Consider the following 19,952-nt stretch of genomic DNA (forward strand, 5'->3'; position numbering starts at 1 on the left):
CAGGTTTTCCTACTTACAAAGCATGTAGAGGTCTGTAATTTTTATCATAGGTACACTTCAACTGTGAGAGACGGAATCTAAAACAAAAATCCAGAAAATCACATTGTATGATTTTTAAGTAATTAATTAGCATTTTATTGCATGACATAAGTATTTGATACATCAGAAAAGCAGAACTTAATATTTGGTACAGAAACCTTTGTTTGCAATTACAGAGATCATACGTTTCCTGTAGTTCTTGACCAGGTTTGCACACACTGCAACAGGGATTTTGGCCCACTCCTCCATACAGACCTTCTCCGGATCCTTCAGGTTTCGGGGCTGTCGCTGGGCAATACGGACTTTCAGCTCCCTCCAAAGATTTTCTATTGGATTCAGGTCTGGAGACTGGCTAGGCCACTCCAGGACCTTGAGATGCTTCTTACGGAGCCACTCCTTAGTTGCCCTGGCTGTGTGTTTCGGGTCGTTGTCATGCTGGAAGACCCAGCCACGACCCATCTTCAATGCTCTTACTGAGGGAAGGAGGTTGTTGGCCAAGATCTCGCGATACATGGCCCCATCCATCCTCCCCTCAATACGGTGCAGTCGTCCTGTCCCCTTTGCAGAAAAGCTTCCCCAAAGAATGATGTTTCCACCTCCATGCTTCACGGTTGGGATGATGTTCTTGGGGTTGTACTCATCCTTCTTCTTCCTCCAAACACGGCGAGTGGAGTTTAGACCAAAAAGCTCTATTTTTGTCTCATCAGACCACATGACCTTCTCCCATTCCTCCTCTGGATCATCCAGATGGTCATTGGCAAACTTCAGACGGGCCTGGACATGCGCTGGCTTGAGCAGGGGTACCTTGCGTGCGCTGCAGGATTTTAATCCATGACGGCGTAGTGTGTTACTAATGGTTTTCTTTGAGACTGTGGTCCCAGTTCTCTTCAGGTCATTGACCAGGTCCTGCCGTGTAGTTCTGGGCTGATCCCTCACCTTCCTCATGAACATTGATGCCCCACGAGGTGAGATCTTGCATGGAGCCCCAGACCGAGGGTGATTGACCGTCATCTTGAACTTCTTCCATTTTCTAATAATTGCGCCAACAGTTGTTGCCTTCTCACCAAGCTGCTTGCCTATTGTCCTGTAGCCCATCCCAGCCTTGTGCAGGTCTACAATTTTATCTCTGATGTCCTTATACAGCTCTCTGGTCTTGGCCATTGTGGAGAGGTTGGAGTCTGTTTGATTGAGTGTGTGGACAGGTGTCTTTTATACAGGTAACGAGTTCAAACAGGTGCAGTTAATACAGGTAATGAGTGGAGAACAGGAGGGCTTCTTAAAGAAAAACTAACAGGTCTGTGAGAGCCGGAATTCTTACTGGTTGGTAGGTGATCAAATACTTATGTCATGCAATAAAATGCAAATTAATTACTTAAAAATCATACAATGTGATTTTCTGGATTTTTGTTTTAGATTCCGTCTTCCACAGTTGAAGTGTACCTATGATAAGAATTACAGACCTCTACATGCTTTGTAAGTAGGAAAACCTGCAAAATTGGCAGTGTATCAAATACTTGTTCTCCCCACTGTACATGCATAGTGTTCTTCCACAGATATTATACATGCATAGTGTACTTCCACAGATATTATACATGCATAGTGTACTTCCACAGATATTATACATGCATAGTGTACTTCCACAGATATTATACATGCATAGTGTACTTCCACAGATATTATACATGCACAGTGTACTTCCACAGATATGACTCTTGTGTGTGATAGTATTCTAATAGAAGTGTGTGGGTGTTAATTATTTATTTGTATGGTACACTGACACAGAGTGTTTATGCAAATTAATGTTGGATTCTGTTTGCGTGTTTGTGTGTGCATGTACGTGTGCGTGTGAGTGTGTGTGTGCATATGCCTGTGTGCTATATGATTTTGTGTGTGTCTGCCTTCTTATGAACGTGTAAATGTGTGTGTGTGTCTTGTATGCATTTTCTGAGTGAGGGTGTTTTGGAGTGCGTGTGCATGTGTGTGCATGTGTGTGTGTGTGTGTGTGTTAGGGAATGTGCCGATTTATCAAATCATCCATAGGAAGGTGACTCATGAGAGGCGCGACTCCGCTGTTGTGGATCTAACCATTTCATCCCCCCTATTCTTTAAGCGCACGTTGCTGTCATATTGAGTTTGTCCCTCTCCCAGCACGCACGTGACTCTCACAAGCGAGAATGCGCTGTGACAACCTAGAAGAGGTTTTGTAAAAACACACACGTTGAGTTATTGTAAATTAATGACATGTTACAGTCTGGGTTACGTAAACTAATCCCATCTCCAGTTAAGAAATAATAAATAAGTTATATCCTAAATGTTCTCTTGGGATTTTCAATAAGCTGTAGTAACGTAGGAGGGAGTTCTAAGCTGTAGTAACGTAGGAGGGAGTTCTAAGCTGTACTAATGTAGGAGGGAGTTCTAAACTTTAGTAACGTAGGAGGGAGTTCTAAACTTTAGTAACGTAGGAGGGAGTTCTAAACTTTAGTAACGTAGGAGGGAGTTCTAAACTATATTAATGTAGGAGGGAGTTCTAAACTATAGTAATGTAGGAGGGAGTTCTAAACTATATTAATGTAGGAGGGAGTTCTAAACTATAGTAACGTAGGAGGGAGTTCTAAACTATAAAAACGTAGGAGGGAGTTCTAAACTATATTAATGTAGGAGGGAGTTCTAAACTATAGTAATGTAGGAGGGAGTTCTAAACTATAGTAATGTAGGAGGGAGTTCTAAACTATTTTAATGTAGGAGGGAGTTCTAAACTATAGTAACGTAGGAGGGAGTTCTAAACTATAAAAACGTAGGAGGGAGTTCTAAACTTTAGTAACGTAGGAGGGAGTTCTAAACTATATTAATGTAGGAGGGAGTTCTAAACTATAGTAATGTAGGAGGGAGTTCTAAACTATAATAATGTAGGAGGGAGTTCTAAACTATAGTAACGTAGGAGGGAGTTCTAAACTATAGTAACGTAGGAGGGAGTTCTAAACTATATTAATGTAGGAGGGAGTTCTAAACTATATTAATGTAGGAGGGAGTTCTAAACTATAGTAATGTAGGAGGGAGTTCTAAACTATAAAAACGTAGGAGGGAGTTCTAAACTTTAGTAACGTAGGAGGGAGTTCTAAACTATATTAATGTAGTAGGGAGTTCTAAACTATAGTAATGTAGGAGGGAGTTCTAAACTATAATAATGTAGGAGGGAGTTCTAAACTATAGTAACGTAGGAGGGAGTTCTAAACTATAGTAACGTAGGAGGGAGTTCTAAACTATATTAATGTAGGAGGGAGTTCTAAACTATAGTAATGTAGGAGGGAGTTCTAAACTATAATAATGTAGGAGGGAGTTCTAAACTATAATAATGTAGGAGGGAGTTCTAAACTTTAGTAACGTAGGAGGGAGTTCTAAACTATAGTAACGTAGGAGGGAGTTCTAAACTATATTAATGTAGGAGGGAGTTCTAAACTATATTAATGTAGGAGGGAGTTCTAAACTATATTAATGTAGGAGGGGGTTCTAAACTATAATAATGTAGGAGGGAGTTCTAAACTATAATAATGTAGGAGGGAGTTCTAAACTATAATAATGTAGGAGGGAGTTCTAAACTATAGTAATGTAGGAGGGAGTTCTAAACTTTAGTAATGTAGGAGGGAGTTCTAAACTGTAGTAACGTAGGGTAGGAGGGAGTTCTAAACTGTAGTAACGTAGGGTAGGAGGGGGTTCTAAACTGTAGTAACGTAGGGTAGGAGGGAGTTCTAAACTGTAGTAACGTAGGGTAGGAGGGAGTTCTAAACTGTAGTAACGTAGGATAGGAGGGAGTTCTAAACTGTAGTAACGTAGGGTAGTAGGGAGTTCTAAACTGTAGTAACGTAGGGTAGGAGGGAGTTCTAAACTGTAGTAACATAGGGTAGGAGGAGTTCTAAACTGTAGTAACGTAGGGTAGGAGGGAGTTCTAAATTAAGTTTACACCTCCAGTGAAAGAATACTCAGCCAGATCCAGAATTAGCTAAGTGTAGTCACTGCTCAGATAGATGCCCATGTCATTTTTTTGGGGAAGCCATCTTGGAAATGGTAGACCCAGTCTGACCAATAGTAAAGGGTCCAACTTCCCAGCGGTCGCCTATTATACCTGTGCCGTTTTTTGCGGCTTTGCAGGAAGATTGTTAGTGCAGTAAGTGCTTGGCCCAGAAACAACAGCGTGGCGCATCCCTGCCAAAAAGCCTCCACACTCTGTCGATGAAAGTGAGCTTGTTTTTGGCGGGATACACAGGCCTTGGCGCCTCTTCAGGCAGGAGTAAAGGAGATCTCTAAGGTTGCAGAGCACAGTGGTGTGTGTGTGTGTGACTATGTGTGTGTGTAGGTGATACAGGCTTTGTCCTCTTGTCTCCCACGGGCTAACGTTCTACCTCGTGGGCTTATTTTAGGGATACAGCTCACTGAAGCAGCCTCTTGGCAAAATTGGTGGGCGCCTTTTTATCAGATTTCATGCATCTATTGCACTATCCTACACAACAGGTGTGGGTTCTTTGTGAGGCCCGATTTGAGGTGTACAAACAGAACTAGTTTATTGATCATGAGTAAGAAGGCAATAAAATGGGTTGACTAAACTGAAATCTCTCTCTCTTTCCCTCTGTGTACCCCACAGCATGCATCCAGCCGACACAGTGGCCAGCCAAGCACAAACCAGGTATGACCTCAATTAAATCTACAACGCTAGATAACCAGTAGAGATACAGCATATGAGAACTTGACACGCCACCATTTTTTATGATTACCAACACTTTGTCACTCATTCAATTGAAAATATAATTTTACTGATAAAACACATGGCACCATTTTGAATGATCAACTTTGCCATCAACACTGCCATAAACACAAGACAAACACAAATCCATTAAATGTGAACGATCACCTACCTTGCAAACCACATCCACTATAATGTCTACTACACGGTGACAACCTTCACAGGGTAGATACACGTAGCATGTGTGCAGCGCAGTCGGAGCTTTGCCCCGCAGTAAGGACCTGTCTTGTTAGTGTTCGTCGTCCGTTCGTTCTCAGGGCGACAGCATGCGTCAGCGTCATGGAGACGGTTGCCATGTTCCGGTGCAGCACCACCTCTTCATCAACTTGAAGAGCTTCACCTATAACACCATCAGCGAGGACGCAGACGTCTTCTTCTCCCTCTACGACACCCGCGACAACAAACAGATCAGGTCACTACACGCACAGTCAACACTCTATACACACACAGGACACACACACAAAGGACACATTCACACACAGGACATATTCACACACCCATTATTTTAGAGAGGGCATGAATTACACACGGGTGGGGGGATGATAGGATATCAGAGAATTTAGAATTTTTCAAACAAATGAAACAGCTTTTTCCAGCACTCTTAACGCCATAATCATTGTGGCTAATTCTATGTAAAAGAAAATATATAGCATACCTCTTTGCCTGTTCAATTGTCATTTAAATTTATCAATCAAATTGATTCTTTAACAACTTGTATGCCTAGGAGTTTCTACAACTGCCACCCTTGTACATAGTCTCATAACCCAAGAATTAAAGCACATTTTGTATTTTCTAAAGTCTAGCAACCTTGCCAGCAGGCATGGCAGCTAAGATAGTTAGACAAGCTACTCTAACTTGATTGATAGTCTGAAATGGCTTGATAGCTAGTTATGAGATTGGGAGATTGGGAACCTATCTGGGCTAGCTAAAGTCACGAGGCTAGTATTATAGAGAGACAACCAAACATTTGAATTTGATTTATTCATCAAGAAGGTGTCATTGGGGGATCACGTGACCCCTGAACGAGATGGCCGCATGAACTAGGAGCTCCGCACAAGTAGTTTCCAATTCCTAATTTTACCTCCACTTCAAGTTTAAACTCATTTAGCTTTAGTCAAAAAGTCATGGCGGCTACAAAAGGCGACACTACAGGTGACATTTTTACCCGGACTCGAGCACTAGCGACGGAAAAAGCCTCCAAGAAGCAGCTAGCTTCAGAAAAAGCTAGCGCCATTAGCCAGGAGCAAGAGGACCCGTTCCCCCCCGAGGCCCAACGAAGGCCAACCTCGCACTCTGTCGAAGACATCTTTTCTGAGCTGAGATCCCAACGTACAGAACTCAACACTAAACTAGATGCCATTAACGCTCAGCTCAGTGCGATAGGGGGCAAGGTGACAATCCTGGAAAATGCTTTGCCTGACATAAACAACAAGATAACCATAAACGCGGGGCGCCTGGACGAGGCAGAGGGGCGAATCCTATCCACGGAAAACTTATTGACAGACGCCATGGAAACAATAGCATATGCTAAAAAAAAAATAGAGCAGCTGGAAGAGAAAACAGAGGACCTGGAAAACAGGGGGCGAAGGAATAATTGTGTTCTATTAAATCTGGGCGAAAAAGAAGAGGGAAACATGCCACTGATCCGCTACCTGCAAGACAAACTTCCCGAGTGGCTCCACCTGTCCACCGACAGACCCATAGAACTCGAGAGAGCTCACCGAGCACTGAGGCCCCCACCAGCAGCCAGACAACCACCGCGCCCAATCACCATACGTTTCTTGAGATTCACCGACAAGGAACGAGTCCTACAGGCGGCGAAAACCAACACCATTACAGTGGGAAACGCCAAACTCATCTTACTCCAGGACCTGTCAGCTGGAATACGCCGAAAGCGCCGAGAGTTTGACGAGGTGAAGAAATGCTCCATTGACCGAGGCATCTTTAGGGGATTCAAATACCCAAACGAGCTCAGGATTCTTTACCAAGGAGCCCTGCGACACTTCAAAACTCCCGAAGAGGCAAAACGTTTTTTGAAAGACAACCCCGGTCAATGAGAAATGGACCAATGACTAAATGCGATTACTATTATTACTAAAGGAGGTAAGACAACATATAGCCGATATCCAAAGACCCACCCGCCCTGCTAAATGTCATTATAGCCGTCTAATCTATATTTATGTTCCTTTAGCTGAGAGGGATAGGCTCCATATTATAACCTAGGCCTACTATATGTAGGCTGGGCTATTGATTTTATTTTCTCCCATTTTTAATGTGGTCTGGACGGGGGCTACGTTGTCATTTACCCAATGCGGGGCGGAGAGGATGAGGCATTTCTTTGGTGGGGAGGGGGAGACGTTGTGCGTTGCTAACTGTTCCCGGTTTTTTTGTTGTTGTTGTTGGAACACAGAATTGTGACTGAGCGGGGAGGTAATAGATCCAACGGGATATGTCGAGTTGTTTGGGAACTCGGCTGGGGTGTTCAGAGACTGTTATTTTATGTAAACCATTTATTTTCCTTTTATGTGAACGCAGCTGTAACTACTATCCACCTTTACCCAGAGATGACTTGCACTAAAGTTCGATTACTGTTCGATGACGATGACTAGTACCTTAAATCTATTGACATGGAACTGCCATGGTCTAGGTCATGCAATAAAACGGAAAAAGATACTATGTGCTCTAAAAAAGGAAAAAGCTGACATCGCGCTATTGCAAGAGACACACCTCTGTGATGCTGAACATGCCAAACTCCGCAGAGCTTGGGTGGGACAGGTGTATTTCTCATCTTTCAAATCCAACAGTAGAGGCACAGCCATACTTATCCATAAGAATGTTCCATTCATAATTGACAAAAACATATCTGATCCGGAGGGGAGATTTATTTTGATAACTGGGTCACTGTATGGGCAACCAATTACTCTCTTAAACATATACGCCCCTAACACAGATACTCCTGCTTTTATGTCGAAAATGATAACCCTGTTCAATGAGCATTGTGTTTCCTTTGGAGTGTTGGCCGGAGATTTTAATTGTACCCTGAACCCAACCCTAGACAAATCATCTCAAGTCCCCACCACAAATCCTAGATCTGCAAAGATGTTGAACTCTCTTACTAAAGAGATGGGACTGATAGATATCTGGAGAGAGACTAATAGCTTATCTATGGACTATACATACTACTCTAATGTCCATAACACCTACTCCCGTATAGATTACATTTTTATCCCAAAGAGTTTCATAAATTCAGCCACGTGTAGAATCGGACCCATAGCGCTTTCGGATCACGCCTTTGTCCACCTCCGCTTTGACCTCTGCAAAAACATCCCGAGGTCAAAGAGCTGGAAATTCAACACCTCCATGCTATCAAACGAAGCATTCCATACATTGGTAACTACCTGGATAGACAACTACACACAAGACAACAAAGATTCTCCTGTTTCTCCGGCCACAATGTGGGACGCTGCTAAAGCCACACTAAGAGGTCATCTAATTGCATATGCTTCCTCTAAGAAAAAAGCAATGGAAGCACACAGGCTGGATCTGGAGAGGGAGCTGGAACGCTGTGAAAAAGTACATAAACAATCCACAGACAGCACCTCCTGGAGTCAACTTAAAGCAGCCAAAGCCAAACTGAATTTGGACTATACTCGGGAGATTAAAAAAAAAGTTTTCTTTACTAAACAGAAATACCATGAGTATAGCAATAGGCCTAGTAGATTGCTTGCTTATCAATTAAAAAAAGAGCAGTCAGAGCGTACAATTATGGCTATCCGAACAGCAGAGGACGAGGTCACATATGACCCAAAAAAGATCAATTTAACTTTTCATGATTTTTACTGCAAACTATATACCTCTGAGAGAAAACACACGGAAGCAGAACTCCACTCCTTCCTAGAGGGAATCTCGCTACCTAAACTATCAGAGACTGACCAAGAAGATCTCAACTCCCCCTTCACTCCTGAGGAGATCCTGGAGGCAATTACCTCCATGCCACCTAACAAGTCCCCAGGCCCAGATGGATTCCCCAGAGAGTTCTACAAAGCTTTTTGGCCCCAGCTTAGCCCTATTTTCATGCCAATGCTGGAGGATTTTTGCAAAAACGGAGTTCTCCCAGACTCAATGCGCACAGCTCGCATTACAGTGTTGCTCAAAAAAGACAAGGACCCCCTATCCTGCTCCTCCTTCCGGCCCATAAGCTTGTTGGATTTCGACTACAAAATAATTACCAAATTGCTGGCCAAAAGACTAAACACTCTTCTTCCCAAAATAATAAAAGCGGACCAAACTGGATTTATTAGAGACAGATACTCTTCTGATAACATTCGCCATCTTTTTGATATTATTGATCAAGTAAACGCACAGAAGACCCCTGTCCTGCTGGCTTCACTGGATGCTGAGAAGGCGTTCGACAGGATGGAGTGGAGCTTTTTGTTCTCAGTCTTAGAAAAGTTCAATATGGGCCCAAACTTTATTAAATGGATCAAATCACTATACTCTCATCCAAATGCCATGGTGACTACTAACGGACTGAACTCTGACAGATTCCCTTTGGGACGGGGCACAAGACAAGGGTGCTCGCTATCCCCCCTGCTCTACTTGTTGGGGGCGGAGCCTCTGGCAGAGTTGATAAGGAGCAATTCAAGTATTACAGGTGTTCCTGCAGGCGGCCTGCAGCACAAGATTTCGCTTTACGCGGATGATGTCTTGCTCTACATATCCAACCCTGAGAAATCCCTTCCTCCCATTTTAGACACAATTGCTCAGTATGGCACGTTTTCAGGTTATAAGATAAATTTTAACAAATCCACTGTCTGCCCTCTCAATATTACACTCACCAGTTCTATGAAGACACTATGCCCATTCCAATGGAAGACACAGGGGTTTCAATACCTTGGGATATTCATAACACCAGATCTGAATAGGCTTTTCAAGGAGAATTATCTTCCACTCCTGGATCGAATCAAAAACAACCTCCAAACCTGGATCTCCCTCCCAATTAGCTTAGTAGGAAGAATTAATGTAATCCGTATGAACATCCTCCCTAGACTGAACTATTTATTTCAGATGCTCCCATGCTATCTCCCAGCTTCCTTTTTCAAAACAATTAACCAAAGCATCACCAAATTTATATGGGGCAATAAAAAACCTAGGATCAAGCTCTCCACTCTATCGAAACCTGAATCTAAGGGCGGTCTTGCCCTTCCCTCCCTTCAATTGTACTACTGGTCTGCCCAAATCCGCAACATGCTAACATGGATCACAAACAGACAAGAGTCAACGTGGATCCAGATAGAAGCCCAATCCTGTGGTTCATTGCCACTAAGCTCAACTATATTCATTAATAACTTTAGTGAAGTGGGCAACATAGCCAAAACATTTGTGATTTACAGCACCCTACTAGCGTGGAGGGACTGTAAGAAATACCTGGGCATCTCCTCCCAAATATGCTCTCACTCGCCTATAGTAGGCAACCCAGACTTGCCAAAAGCCCTGAGGGATGCCAACTTTAATCTTTGGCATACTCTAGGAATCAGGACCTTTTCAGACCTATTTCATCAGAAGACCACTACACTGAAATCCTTTCAAGAGCTCTGCAGTGAATTCAATGTGCCAAGATCCCATTTTTTTAAATATCTTCAAATTAGACATGTCATCTCCTCATTTACTTCCAAGAGGAGGTTTAGAACTCAGTTGAACGAAGTTGAAACCCTTCTTGTCACAGCACAATCCATTAAAGGCAAAATATCCTATATCTATAGACTCCTTTCTGAGAAAGGAGGCTCCTCCTTTACTCCTTTGAAAATAATCTGGGAAAAGGACCTTGGTCTGACTATCAGTGATGAGTTATGGGCGGAGGTTTGCGACAGGGTATACTGCTCCTCTACTAATGTAAAAATGAAAGAATCGAATTACAAATTTTTGTACAAATTTTATTACACTCCCTTGAGACTCCATAAAATGAAAACAGACATTTCTCCTAACTGTAAAAGATGTACCTCTGAAAGTGGAACCTATATGCATGTATTTTGGAGCTGTAGAGAGATTTTGGCAATCTATACATACTGCTGCACAGAAAATACTAGATGTACAGTTTGATATGACCCCGTGTCTCTATCTTCTTAATGCCCAGCAGGACTTTGTTCTTGATCCTGACAGAGAAAATTTGCTCATGACCATTACATACTTTGCTAAGAAATGTATCCTTCTATTGTGGGCCTCTAGTACCTCTCCTACATTTAAAATGTGGATTGACCAGATTGTTGACTTTCTCCCTCTTGAAAAGCTCACGTATGACCTCCACAAGAGACAGCCCAAGTTTGATAGACTCTGGTCTCCACTACTCCACTATATCTCAAATTGGACAGAGTGAATGGGGGGATCGGGGAGGTGAGCAGATGCGTGTTGTGTAAGGTGCTGTAAAATCTAAAAACTAATCATTGGCTCGTCATCTCAGCTAAGGCTGGAAATAGCAAATAAGAACCTTGATAGTGCTGCTGCAAGTTCTACATTTTAAATTTTGTTATAATTATTATTTGTGTGTATGTGTGTATGTATGTATATGTAGGTATGTATATATGTATATATATATATAAAAAAAAATTATTTTTTATTATTATTATTATTTTTTTTTTTTAAGTCTGTCACATCTGTGAATGTGGAATGTGTTTGGTTGGTTGTTTGAAAACTTAATAAAACTTTAAATTGAAAAAAAAAGAAGGTGTCATTGGCTAAATCAGGGATTCCAAAACTTTTTGGGCCAACGACCCCATATCTGAATATTCTCGCGACCCCATCCATGTGAAAGAAATTATGTAATTAACAGCCGGTGTTTACTTTTTTATTTGGGGCTATGGCAGCCAATTGAAAAACATTCTAACAGTATTTCTGATTTTCTCAACTCATACTCACATACTTTTAATGTTGGGCAGTTAATTGCAAATTAGTCTGACATAATGTCTGTTATCTCACCACCACTAATGAGATGGGTGTGTTTGATGCGTGTCGCATCGGAGCTTCTCAAAGTCAGGGGGCGTGGTCGACAATGTGCACCTCATCTCTGCTGTCACATCCAGCCTGGATCAATATTGGGTATTAATGCAGATGAGAGCACTGAATCCAGCTTCACACAGATATGGGCTGGCAAAGGGTAGCCTACCATTGCATTTTTTATTTTATTATAATATTTTTTTTAACCTTTACCTCTTTTTCTCCCCAATTTCGTGATAGCCAATTCGTAGTTAGTCTTGTCCCATCGCTGCAACTCCCCTACAGACTTGGGAGAGGAGAAGGTCGAGCGTCATGGGTCCTCCGAAACACGACCCTGCCAAGCTGCGCTGCTTCTTGACACACTGCTCACTCAACCCGGAAGCCAGCCGCAAGAATGTGTCGGAGGAAACACCAGCTTGCAGGCGCCTGACCTGCCACAAGGAGTCGCTAGAGTGAGATGGGATAAGGAAATCCCGGCCGGCCAAACACTCCCCTAACCCGGACGATGCTGGGCCATTGTGCGCCGCCTCATGGGTCTCCCATGAGACCAGGTATCTTTAGGTCGGAAAGTCAGAACTCTAGAAAGAGGCACGAGTTCCCGAGTTGGAATTCCGAGTTGGGTGACTGTTCAAAAGGATTTTCTTTCCGAGGTCCCAGTGGTCTCAAGTGCACTGAAGTCAGAAGTCAGATATTTTCTAGTTTCCCAGTTCTTTTTGAACACTATTTATTCCCTTTGTGTCAGGAATTGAAAATCCTCCGTAGTGACCCATGAATGCGTTGTCTACAGCATTTGGTCCAATGACATCTCGATCAGCTGTTCGATTTCACTTACCGGCATGTCAACTGAGCCAGGATCACAGTGAAACGGATTGGGAAGTAGGTCCGTCCCAAAGTGGTCTTCAAAGCGTTGGATTTGAGCAGTCATCATACTGATACTGTTTTCTGTTATTTTCTATTCATTACACAGAAAGTCAACCAAGTCTGTTTAAAAAAAATCCATTGTGAATAACAACAGTTCCTCTCTCAATGTAAAAAAATATTTACATCACCCCCCCCTCAATAACCACCGAGCCTCAGTGTGAAATAGAACATTATCATGCTCTGATCCCATGTTTCCACATAGTTTTGTGAACAGGCGTGCGCTCAGTGGATGTGGTTTGATGTAGTTTACAATCAAAGTTACCTGCTGTAGTATATCTCCCAGTTCTGTGCTCACAGCTCTTTTGCCACCAGTTGCTCTCAGTGGATCATACAATGCGTCCATATGGGAGAACTTGAGTGCAGAGGACTGGCCGCTCTCCCGTGATAGATGGAACCCCATCTGTGTAAAAGCCCACCATTCGATCCCATATGGAATCAGTTTTTTGTCAATATAGCCATCCAGCACACTGAAAATCCCATATGCGTTTCATGCTCAGGAATCCTGACACAAAACAATATGTCCTTGTGAAAAGCATCCCACGACATGTACAGTGCCTTCGGAAAGTATTCAGACCCCTTGAATTCTTTCCACATTTTGTTATGCTACCACCTTATTTTAAAATGGTTTAAATAAAACCATTTCCTCTGCAATATATACACAATACCCCATAATAACAAAGCAAAAACACATGTTTTTTACATAAGTATTCAGACCCTTTGCTATGAGACTCTAAATTGAGCTCAGGTGCATCCTGTTTCCATTGATCATCTTTGAGATGTTTCTACAACTTGGAGTCCACAGGTGGTAAACTCAATTGCTTGGACATGACTTGGAATGACACACACCTGTCTATATCAAATCAAATGTATTTATATAGCCCTTCTTACATCAGCTGATATCTCAAAGTGCTGTACATAAACCCAGCCTAAAACCCCAAACAGCAAGCAATGCAGGTGTAGAAGCACGGTGGCTAGGAAAAACTCCCTAGAAAGGCCAAAACCTAGGAAGAAACCTAGAGAGGAACCAGGCTATGAGGGGTGGCCAGTCCTCTTCTGGCTGTGCCGGGTGGAGATTATAACAGAATATACAAATATGTTGACATCCCTGTTAGTTTACAATTCTCCTTTGCCAAGATAATCCATCAACCTGACATGTGTTGCATATAAAGAAGCTGATTAAACAGCATGATCATTACATAGGTGCACCTTGTGCTGGGGACAATCAAAGGCCACTCTTAAATATGCCGTTTTTTCACACAACATAATGCCACAGATGTCCTAATTTTGAGGGAGTGTGCAATTGGCATGCTGACTGCAGGAATCTCCACCAGCGCTGTTGCCAGAGAATTGAATGTTCATTTATCTACCATAAGCGGCCTCCAACGTCGTTTTAGAGAAATTGGCAGTACTTCCAACCGGCCTCACAACCGCAGACCAGGCCCTCCACGCACAGCTTCTTCACCTGAGGGATCGTCTGAGACCATCCACCAGGACAGTTGATGAAATTGAGGTGTATTTCTGTATTTCTGTAATAAAGTCCTTTTGTGGGGAAAAACTCATTTTGATTGGCTGGGCCTGGCTCCCAAGTGGGTGGGCCTATGCCCTCCTAGGCCCACCCATGGCTGCGCTCTGCCCAGTCATGTGAAATCCATAGATTAGGGCCTAATACATTTATTTCAATTGACTGATTTCCTAATATGAACTCGAACTTAGTAAAATCGTTGAAATTGTATCATTTTTCTGTTCAGTATATATATATATTTAAATATATACAGTAAGAGTCAAACGTTTGGACTTACCTTCTCATTCAATGTTTTTTATTTATTGTACTATTTTCTACATTGTATAATAAATGTAAAGGCATCAGAACTATGAAATAACACGTATGGAATCATGTAGTAACAAAATAAGTGGCAATCACATCAAAATATATTTTAGATTCTTCAAAGTAGCCACCCTTTGCCCTGGTGACAGCTTTGCACACTCTTGGCATTCTCTCAACCAGCTTCATGAGGTAGTCACCTGGAATGCATTTCAATTAACAGGTGTGCCTTGTTCATAGTACATTTTTAGAATTTCTTTCCTTCTTAATGCGTTTCAGCCAATCAGTTGTGTTGTGACAAGGTAGGGATGGTATACAGAAGATAGCCCTATTTGTTTACACACCCCCCACCCACAACATGTCACCCTTACTAGAGGGCATAGTAGACATCCCTCCTACACACAACATGTCACCCTTACTTAGTGCAAGGCCACTTCGCTCATGTGTCCTATTTACACACGATACAGGACTGCTCAGGGTTCCTTTCACTTTGTAAATAGATGATTTATCTCAATGGGACTTCCTGGTTTTAATAAGGATTCAATTAAAAACAATGTGCCTCAATTAATGTTATATTCTGTATGTTTTATCTCCCTTCTTAGTGAGAAGTTTATGGTGAGACTAAACAAAAATGGAGGGCCAAAGAACCCAGAGAAAGTGGACCGTCTGTGTGCTCTCTTCACGGTAACTCTTCGCTCTCCTCACTCACATGATGCCACTGATAGACACTCATAGGATTTTAGTTTTGGATTAGCTATTCATGGATTATGTGATTCAACAGCAATAACAGTAAAACAGCAATAATCCAAATAAATAATGTAGTTACCTAATGTGGAAACATCCATGCACTGTAAGTCGGCTACAGTGTTTTGTGTTAATGGTTGTTTTGTCCTTAGGATCTGAGCAGTAAGGACTTGAAGAGAGACCTGTACATTGTGACACATGTCATACGAACTGGTAAGCCTTGTGAAACGGAGTAACAGAAATATCCCAATGTGATTTCCAGGAAAGCTATTACTCATATGGAGCTAATGCATTGTTGTTGTTGTTGTATCCAGGTCGTATGTTGTTGAATGACTCAAAGAAGGGTCTGCCCCACGTGCAGTACAGGAGACCGTACGGCTGTGCTGTCCTGGCCATGAGTGACGTGTTCCACACCATCACTGACCTCAAAGAGGAGAAGGACTTTGTACTCAAAGTTTACACGTGAGTCACAGTCTACATTTTAGTCATGATCTTATCCAGAGCGATTTACAATTAACCAACGTTTTTCTAAATACTAAAGCAATATTTAGCTGACACCACATACTACATGTAGCTGGAGTCCTGGTAAATATGGACGCCATCTAAATGGATGTTAGTAGCCAGAATAACTGACTACTAACAATGTAATGTGTCATCAGCCTTTTACAAAGATATCTCCATTAAAATGACTGTGAAAAGACTCCAAAAACAGCACCATTGGTTGGAATTCCACTGTGTTTACTGAGGCATGATGTTCTACCAATGTTCTGTGAATGTTTCCAACCAAGTGCTTGACTGTGTTGATGCGCTTTGTTTTTGGACCAGAATGATAATGAAGTGTCCTCTGGAAAATCAATATCTGTTCAACCAGGGCCTAAGATTGTGCTCCTGGCGTGATGGGAATCTGGCTCCCTCTGTTAGGCACCATGCAAGAGACACTCCTGTAACCCGCCAAGCAATGAAGGCATGAGTGAGCGACAGAGAAAGAGAGTGTGAGAGTGCAAGTCAGAGAGATAGACAGAGAGAGTTAGAGATAGAGAGAGTGTGTGTGTATGAGAAAGGAGGGAGATGACACTTAGACAAATGCACTTAGACAAAGTTAGAGGACAAAGTTTGAGGAGTAGTAGAAGGGAAAATAACACTGAGCTAAGCATTCTGAGGCAGTGACTCAACAGATAGCTATAACGCATGTGTGTCCTCCTATCCTCCTTCCCTCTTCCCCCTCTCCTCCTCCTCTCCTCCTCCTCTTCCTCAGCATTCGGCCTCCTCTGTCAGGACTCTGTGTCAGGGCTTTTGGATGTGGTCTAGATAGCCCGACGCTACTGATATCTACTGTTTCGATGCCCTTTTATCCACATTGCAGAAGGACATCTAAAGGAGCTTGCTCTACACTAAATGAATTATAGAAATGAATTGCAGTATAACGTTAACTATTGTTATGATGATTATTATCAGCCCTATGCACGTCTCCTCAGAGGAAAAAGCGAGCAGCGTTTTGAGTGTAGAGCAGAGCTGCCACTAAACTGTCCTCCCCTATAAGGGGCTCCCGAGTTGCACAGCGGTTTAGGCACTGCATCTCAGTGCAAGAGGCGTCACTATAGTGACGAATCCAGGCTGTATCATATCCGGTCGTGATTGGGAGTACCATAGGGCGGCGCACAATTGGCCCAGCGTCGTCTGGGTTTGGCCGGGGTAGGCCATCATTGTAAGTAAGAATTTGTTCTTAACTGACTTGCCTAGTTAAATAAAGGTTACATAAAAAATACAAATAAATAAGGCTCCAGCCAGTGCTTTCCCCCCATTCCTCTCCCAGGGGCCCACGGGCCTACAGTAATGAAAAAGCCTGGTGGAGAGGAAAGGAGAGGAGGAAAGGAGAGGACAGAGAGCTGTCTGTCAACTCAGCTTAGAGGCCTGTGCTTTTGGGGTAATGTGCTGCTTGATAGCATGTCCCCCCACTGGTATCTTTTCTCCAGGAGGAAAACGCTTCAGGGACACAACCGTCCACATCTGTCCATCTCTCCCCCTCTAATGTGTGTGTCATTAATGCTTCTCTCTATTTTATCTCTATTTTCTCTCTTCTCTGTATCTTCTCTCTATCTTCTCTGTCTTCTCTCTACCATCTCTCTATTGTCTCTCTGTCTTCTCTCTGTCTTCCCTCTGTCTTCTCTCTATCTTTTTCTCCAGATGTAATAATGAGAACGAGTGGTTTCAGATCCACGAGAACATCATACGCAAGTCCAGCACAAAGTACTCGGCCCCTAGCACCAACTATGGTACATATGATGATCATTCATCCTCTGGGGCCAGGGTTTTGGTCCGTTCCATTTCAATGGCAATCAATTCAGGAAGTAATTGGAATTCCATTTCAAGAACTTGAGAAATCCACATTGAAGAAAAATGGCAGTTTTCCATTTTTTAAAATTGAAATTCCAATTAGTCTCCTAAATTGACTGAATTGAAATGGACTTCTAGGACATTACATGTTAAAGGATGTGAATAACCAACTGACAAAGAAGGTAAAGTATATAGAACGTTTCGTTTCAGCTTTGAGACATAGACGTTACCGGCCATATCTGTCTTAGAGGTCCTCCAAGGTTAAATCAGATATTCATTGTCATAATGGCGTCTTGATCACCATGACTATGTCAATCAGCATTAAGGACAAGCTGAAGGAAAGGGCTCTCATTATTGACGTTTCACTGCACATGTACAGGATACATCCACAATGTGATGATGCAGAGGAAATGTGCTCTGTGGTTCCACATGTCAGTTCAAACAGACCTCCATTTTAGTTAGACTGATAGAATGTCTGTGTTGCATGCATCTTCATGTTGCTCAGTGTTGTCTTTCTTGTGTTTCACACTGGTATATTTCTGTAGCATAATATGAGTCACTGAATTCCGTCATCTTGTCTTGTTCCATACCCTTCTCTCTTTTTCTATTCCTAATGCCACCCCACCTTTTTTTCTCTCTCCTTTCCTCGCTGTGACTTTATCTCTCCATTCATGCTCCTGTCTGTCTCTTCCTCCCCCGCACTCTGACTAATGTCCCTTAAATACCCCTCTATTCCTCCCTCCCCTCATTCTCTCTTTCATTCTCTCTCTCCTCTCTCTTTCTCTATCCCTTATCCTTCTCCTCCTCTTCCTATTTCCCTCCCTCCCTCCCCCTGCCCCTGTCCATGCCTCCTCTCTCCATCCCTTCATTCCCTCCCTCCCTCCCTTCACTCCCTCCCTCCCTCTCCATCCCTTCACTCCCTCCCTCCCTTCACTCCCTCTCCATCCCTTCACTCCCTCCATCCCTTCACTCATTCTCTCTCTCCTATCTCTTTCTCTCTGTCCCTTTTAATTCTCCTCCCTCTACCCTCACTTCCTCTTTCCCCCCTCTCACTTCCTCCCTCCCTTCCCCCTGCCTCTCTACATCCCTTCACTCCCTTAAATCCCTCTCTCCCTCCCTCTCCATCACTTCCCAGGCCTCATCATCTCTCTACAGCTGCTGCGGGGGGAACTGGATCAGATCAGGAGGGAGAACCAAGCTGTGTTCAGCAGGTCTCTGGCCATCACACGCAAACTGGGCTTCCCTGATGTCATCATGCCAGGTGAGGGGTAGGGGATAGGGAGTAGTTGGTAAGGGATAGGGAGTAGAGGGTAGGGTGTAGGGGGTAGGGAGAAAGGAGGAGTTCCAGAAAATATGGCTTGTGTTTCATTCAAGGGAAGTGATTATTTAAGGGGGAATAAGCAGATGTTCAGAAGGACACCAGTTGCATTGACACAGTTGGACACCAGTCTCAGTCCAAAATGCTCAAAATCAGATGTTTCACTTGAAATAAACACTCAGCAGGAGTTAGGCCTGTACTGAAGAGAATGTAGGCTAGGTGTTTCCTACTTTCGACAACATTTGGGTCAGAGGCTGAAAGAGATTCTCTGGTGCTTTTGTATACTTTTTAGCCAGTAGTTCTGACAGTAGCACCCACGAGCCAAAAGTGGTCTCCGAAAATTGCGTACTATGTCACATATATGCAGATATGTTCTCTCTCTTTCATTCTCAATTCAATTTGCTTTATTGGCATGACGTAACAATGTACATATTGCCAAAGCTTACTTTGGATATTTACAATATTAAGATAATAAGAATCAAAAGTGTCAACAGGACAACAGTAACAACAATAACCAAGGGTCAAAATAACAATACATTGAATAATAACAATAAGCATACAATAGAGGACATGTGCAGGTTGATTGGTCTGTCAGACACTGTCCCTCATCTTATGGCAGGCAGCTCCCTCTCTCTCTCTGCTGTGTCCATTGAGCCGTTGGGCCTGCCCTGCAACCTCATTGGATAACGCTGGGCAGCCCTCTTGGTTACTGTCACTCAAATTCTGTCACTCATTGGCTATAACTCAAATTACTAGAGGGCTGGCCCACGTGGGGGGGGAACGTAGGGAAATGGCGTGGCACAGCTTTGGGAAATCAGTTGCTTTCAAACTAGGGATTTTGTGGCTAAATGAGGTAAGACAGTAACTATTATCATGGATTATGCATGTAGGAACAACACATTGACACATCCAGCCCAAAGCGGGAGATTAAAACAATTATTTCTTAGTCTCCAAAGTACCGGAGCATGTCTTTAAACTGTGACCATTTG

At 42.9% G+C, this 19,952-nt stretch overlaps 1 protein-coding gene across 1 annotated transcript in view; it reads left to right on the top strand.

Moving 5' to 3' along the window:
- Positions 1–19,952, top strand: part of LOC139542888 (dedicator of cytokinesis protein 3-like) — an 85,541-nt gene that overhangs the window by 43,602 nt on the left and 21,987 nt on the right. The window contains exons 8-14 of the mRNA XM_071348840.1: positions 4,676–4,717; positions 5,092–5,246; positions 15,170–15,251; positions 15,464–15,524; positions 15,626–15,773; positions 17,496–17,584; positions 18,781–18,906. Of these exons, the coding sequence (XP_071204941.1) occupies positions 4,676–4,717; positions 5,092–5,246; positions 15,170–15,251; positions 15,464–15,524; positions 15,626–15,773; positions 17,496–17,584; positions 18,781–18,906 (703 nt within the window). The remainder of the gene's footprint in view (positions 1–4,675; positions 4,718–5,091; positions 5,247–15,169; positions 15,252–15,463; positions 15,525–15,625; positions 15,774–17,495; positions 17,585–18,780; positions 18,907–19,952) is intronic.

The sequence above is a fragment of the Salvelinus alpinus genome, chromosome 17, assembly GCF_045679555.1.
Source record: "Salvelinus alpinus chromosome 17, SLU_Salpinus.1, whole genome shotgun sequence".
Lineage (NCBI taxonomy): Eukaryota > Metazoa > Chordata > Actinopteri > Salmoniformes > Salmonidae > Salvelinus > Salvelinus alpinus.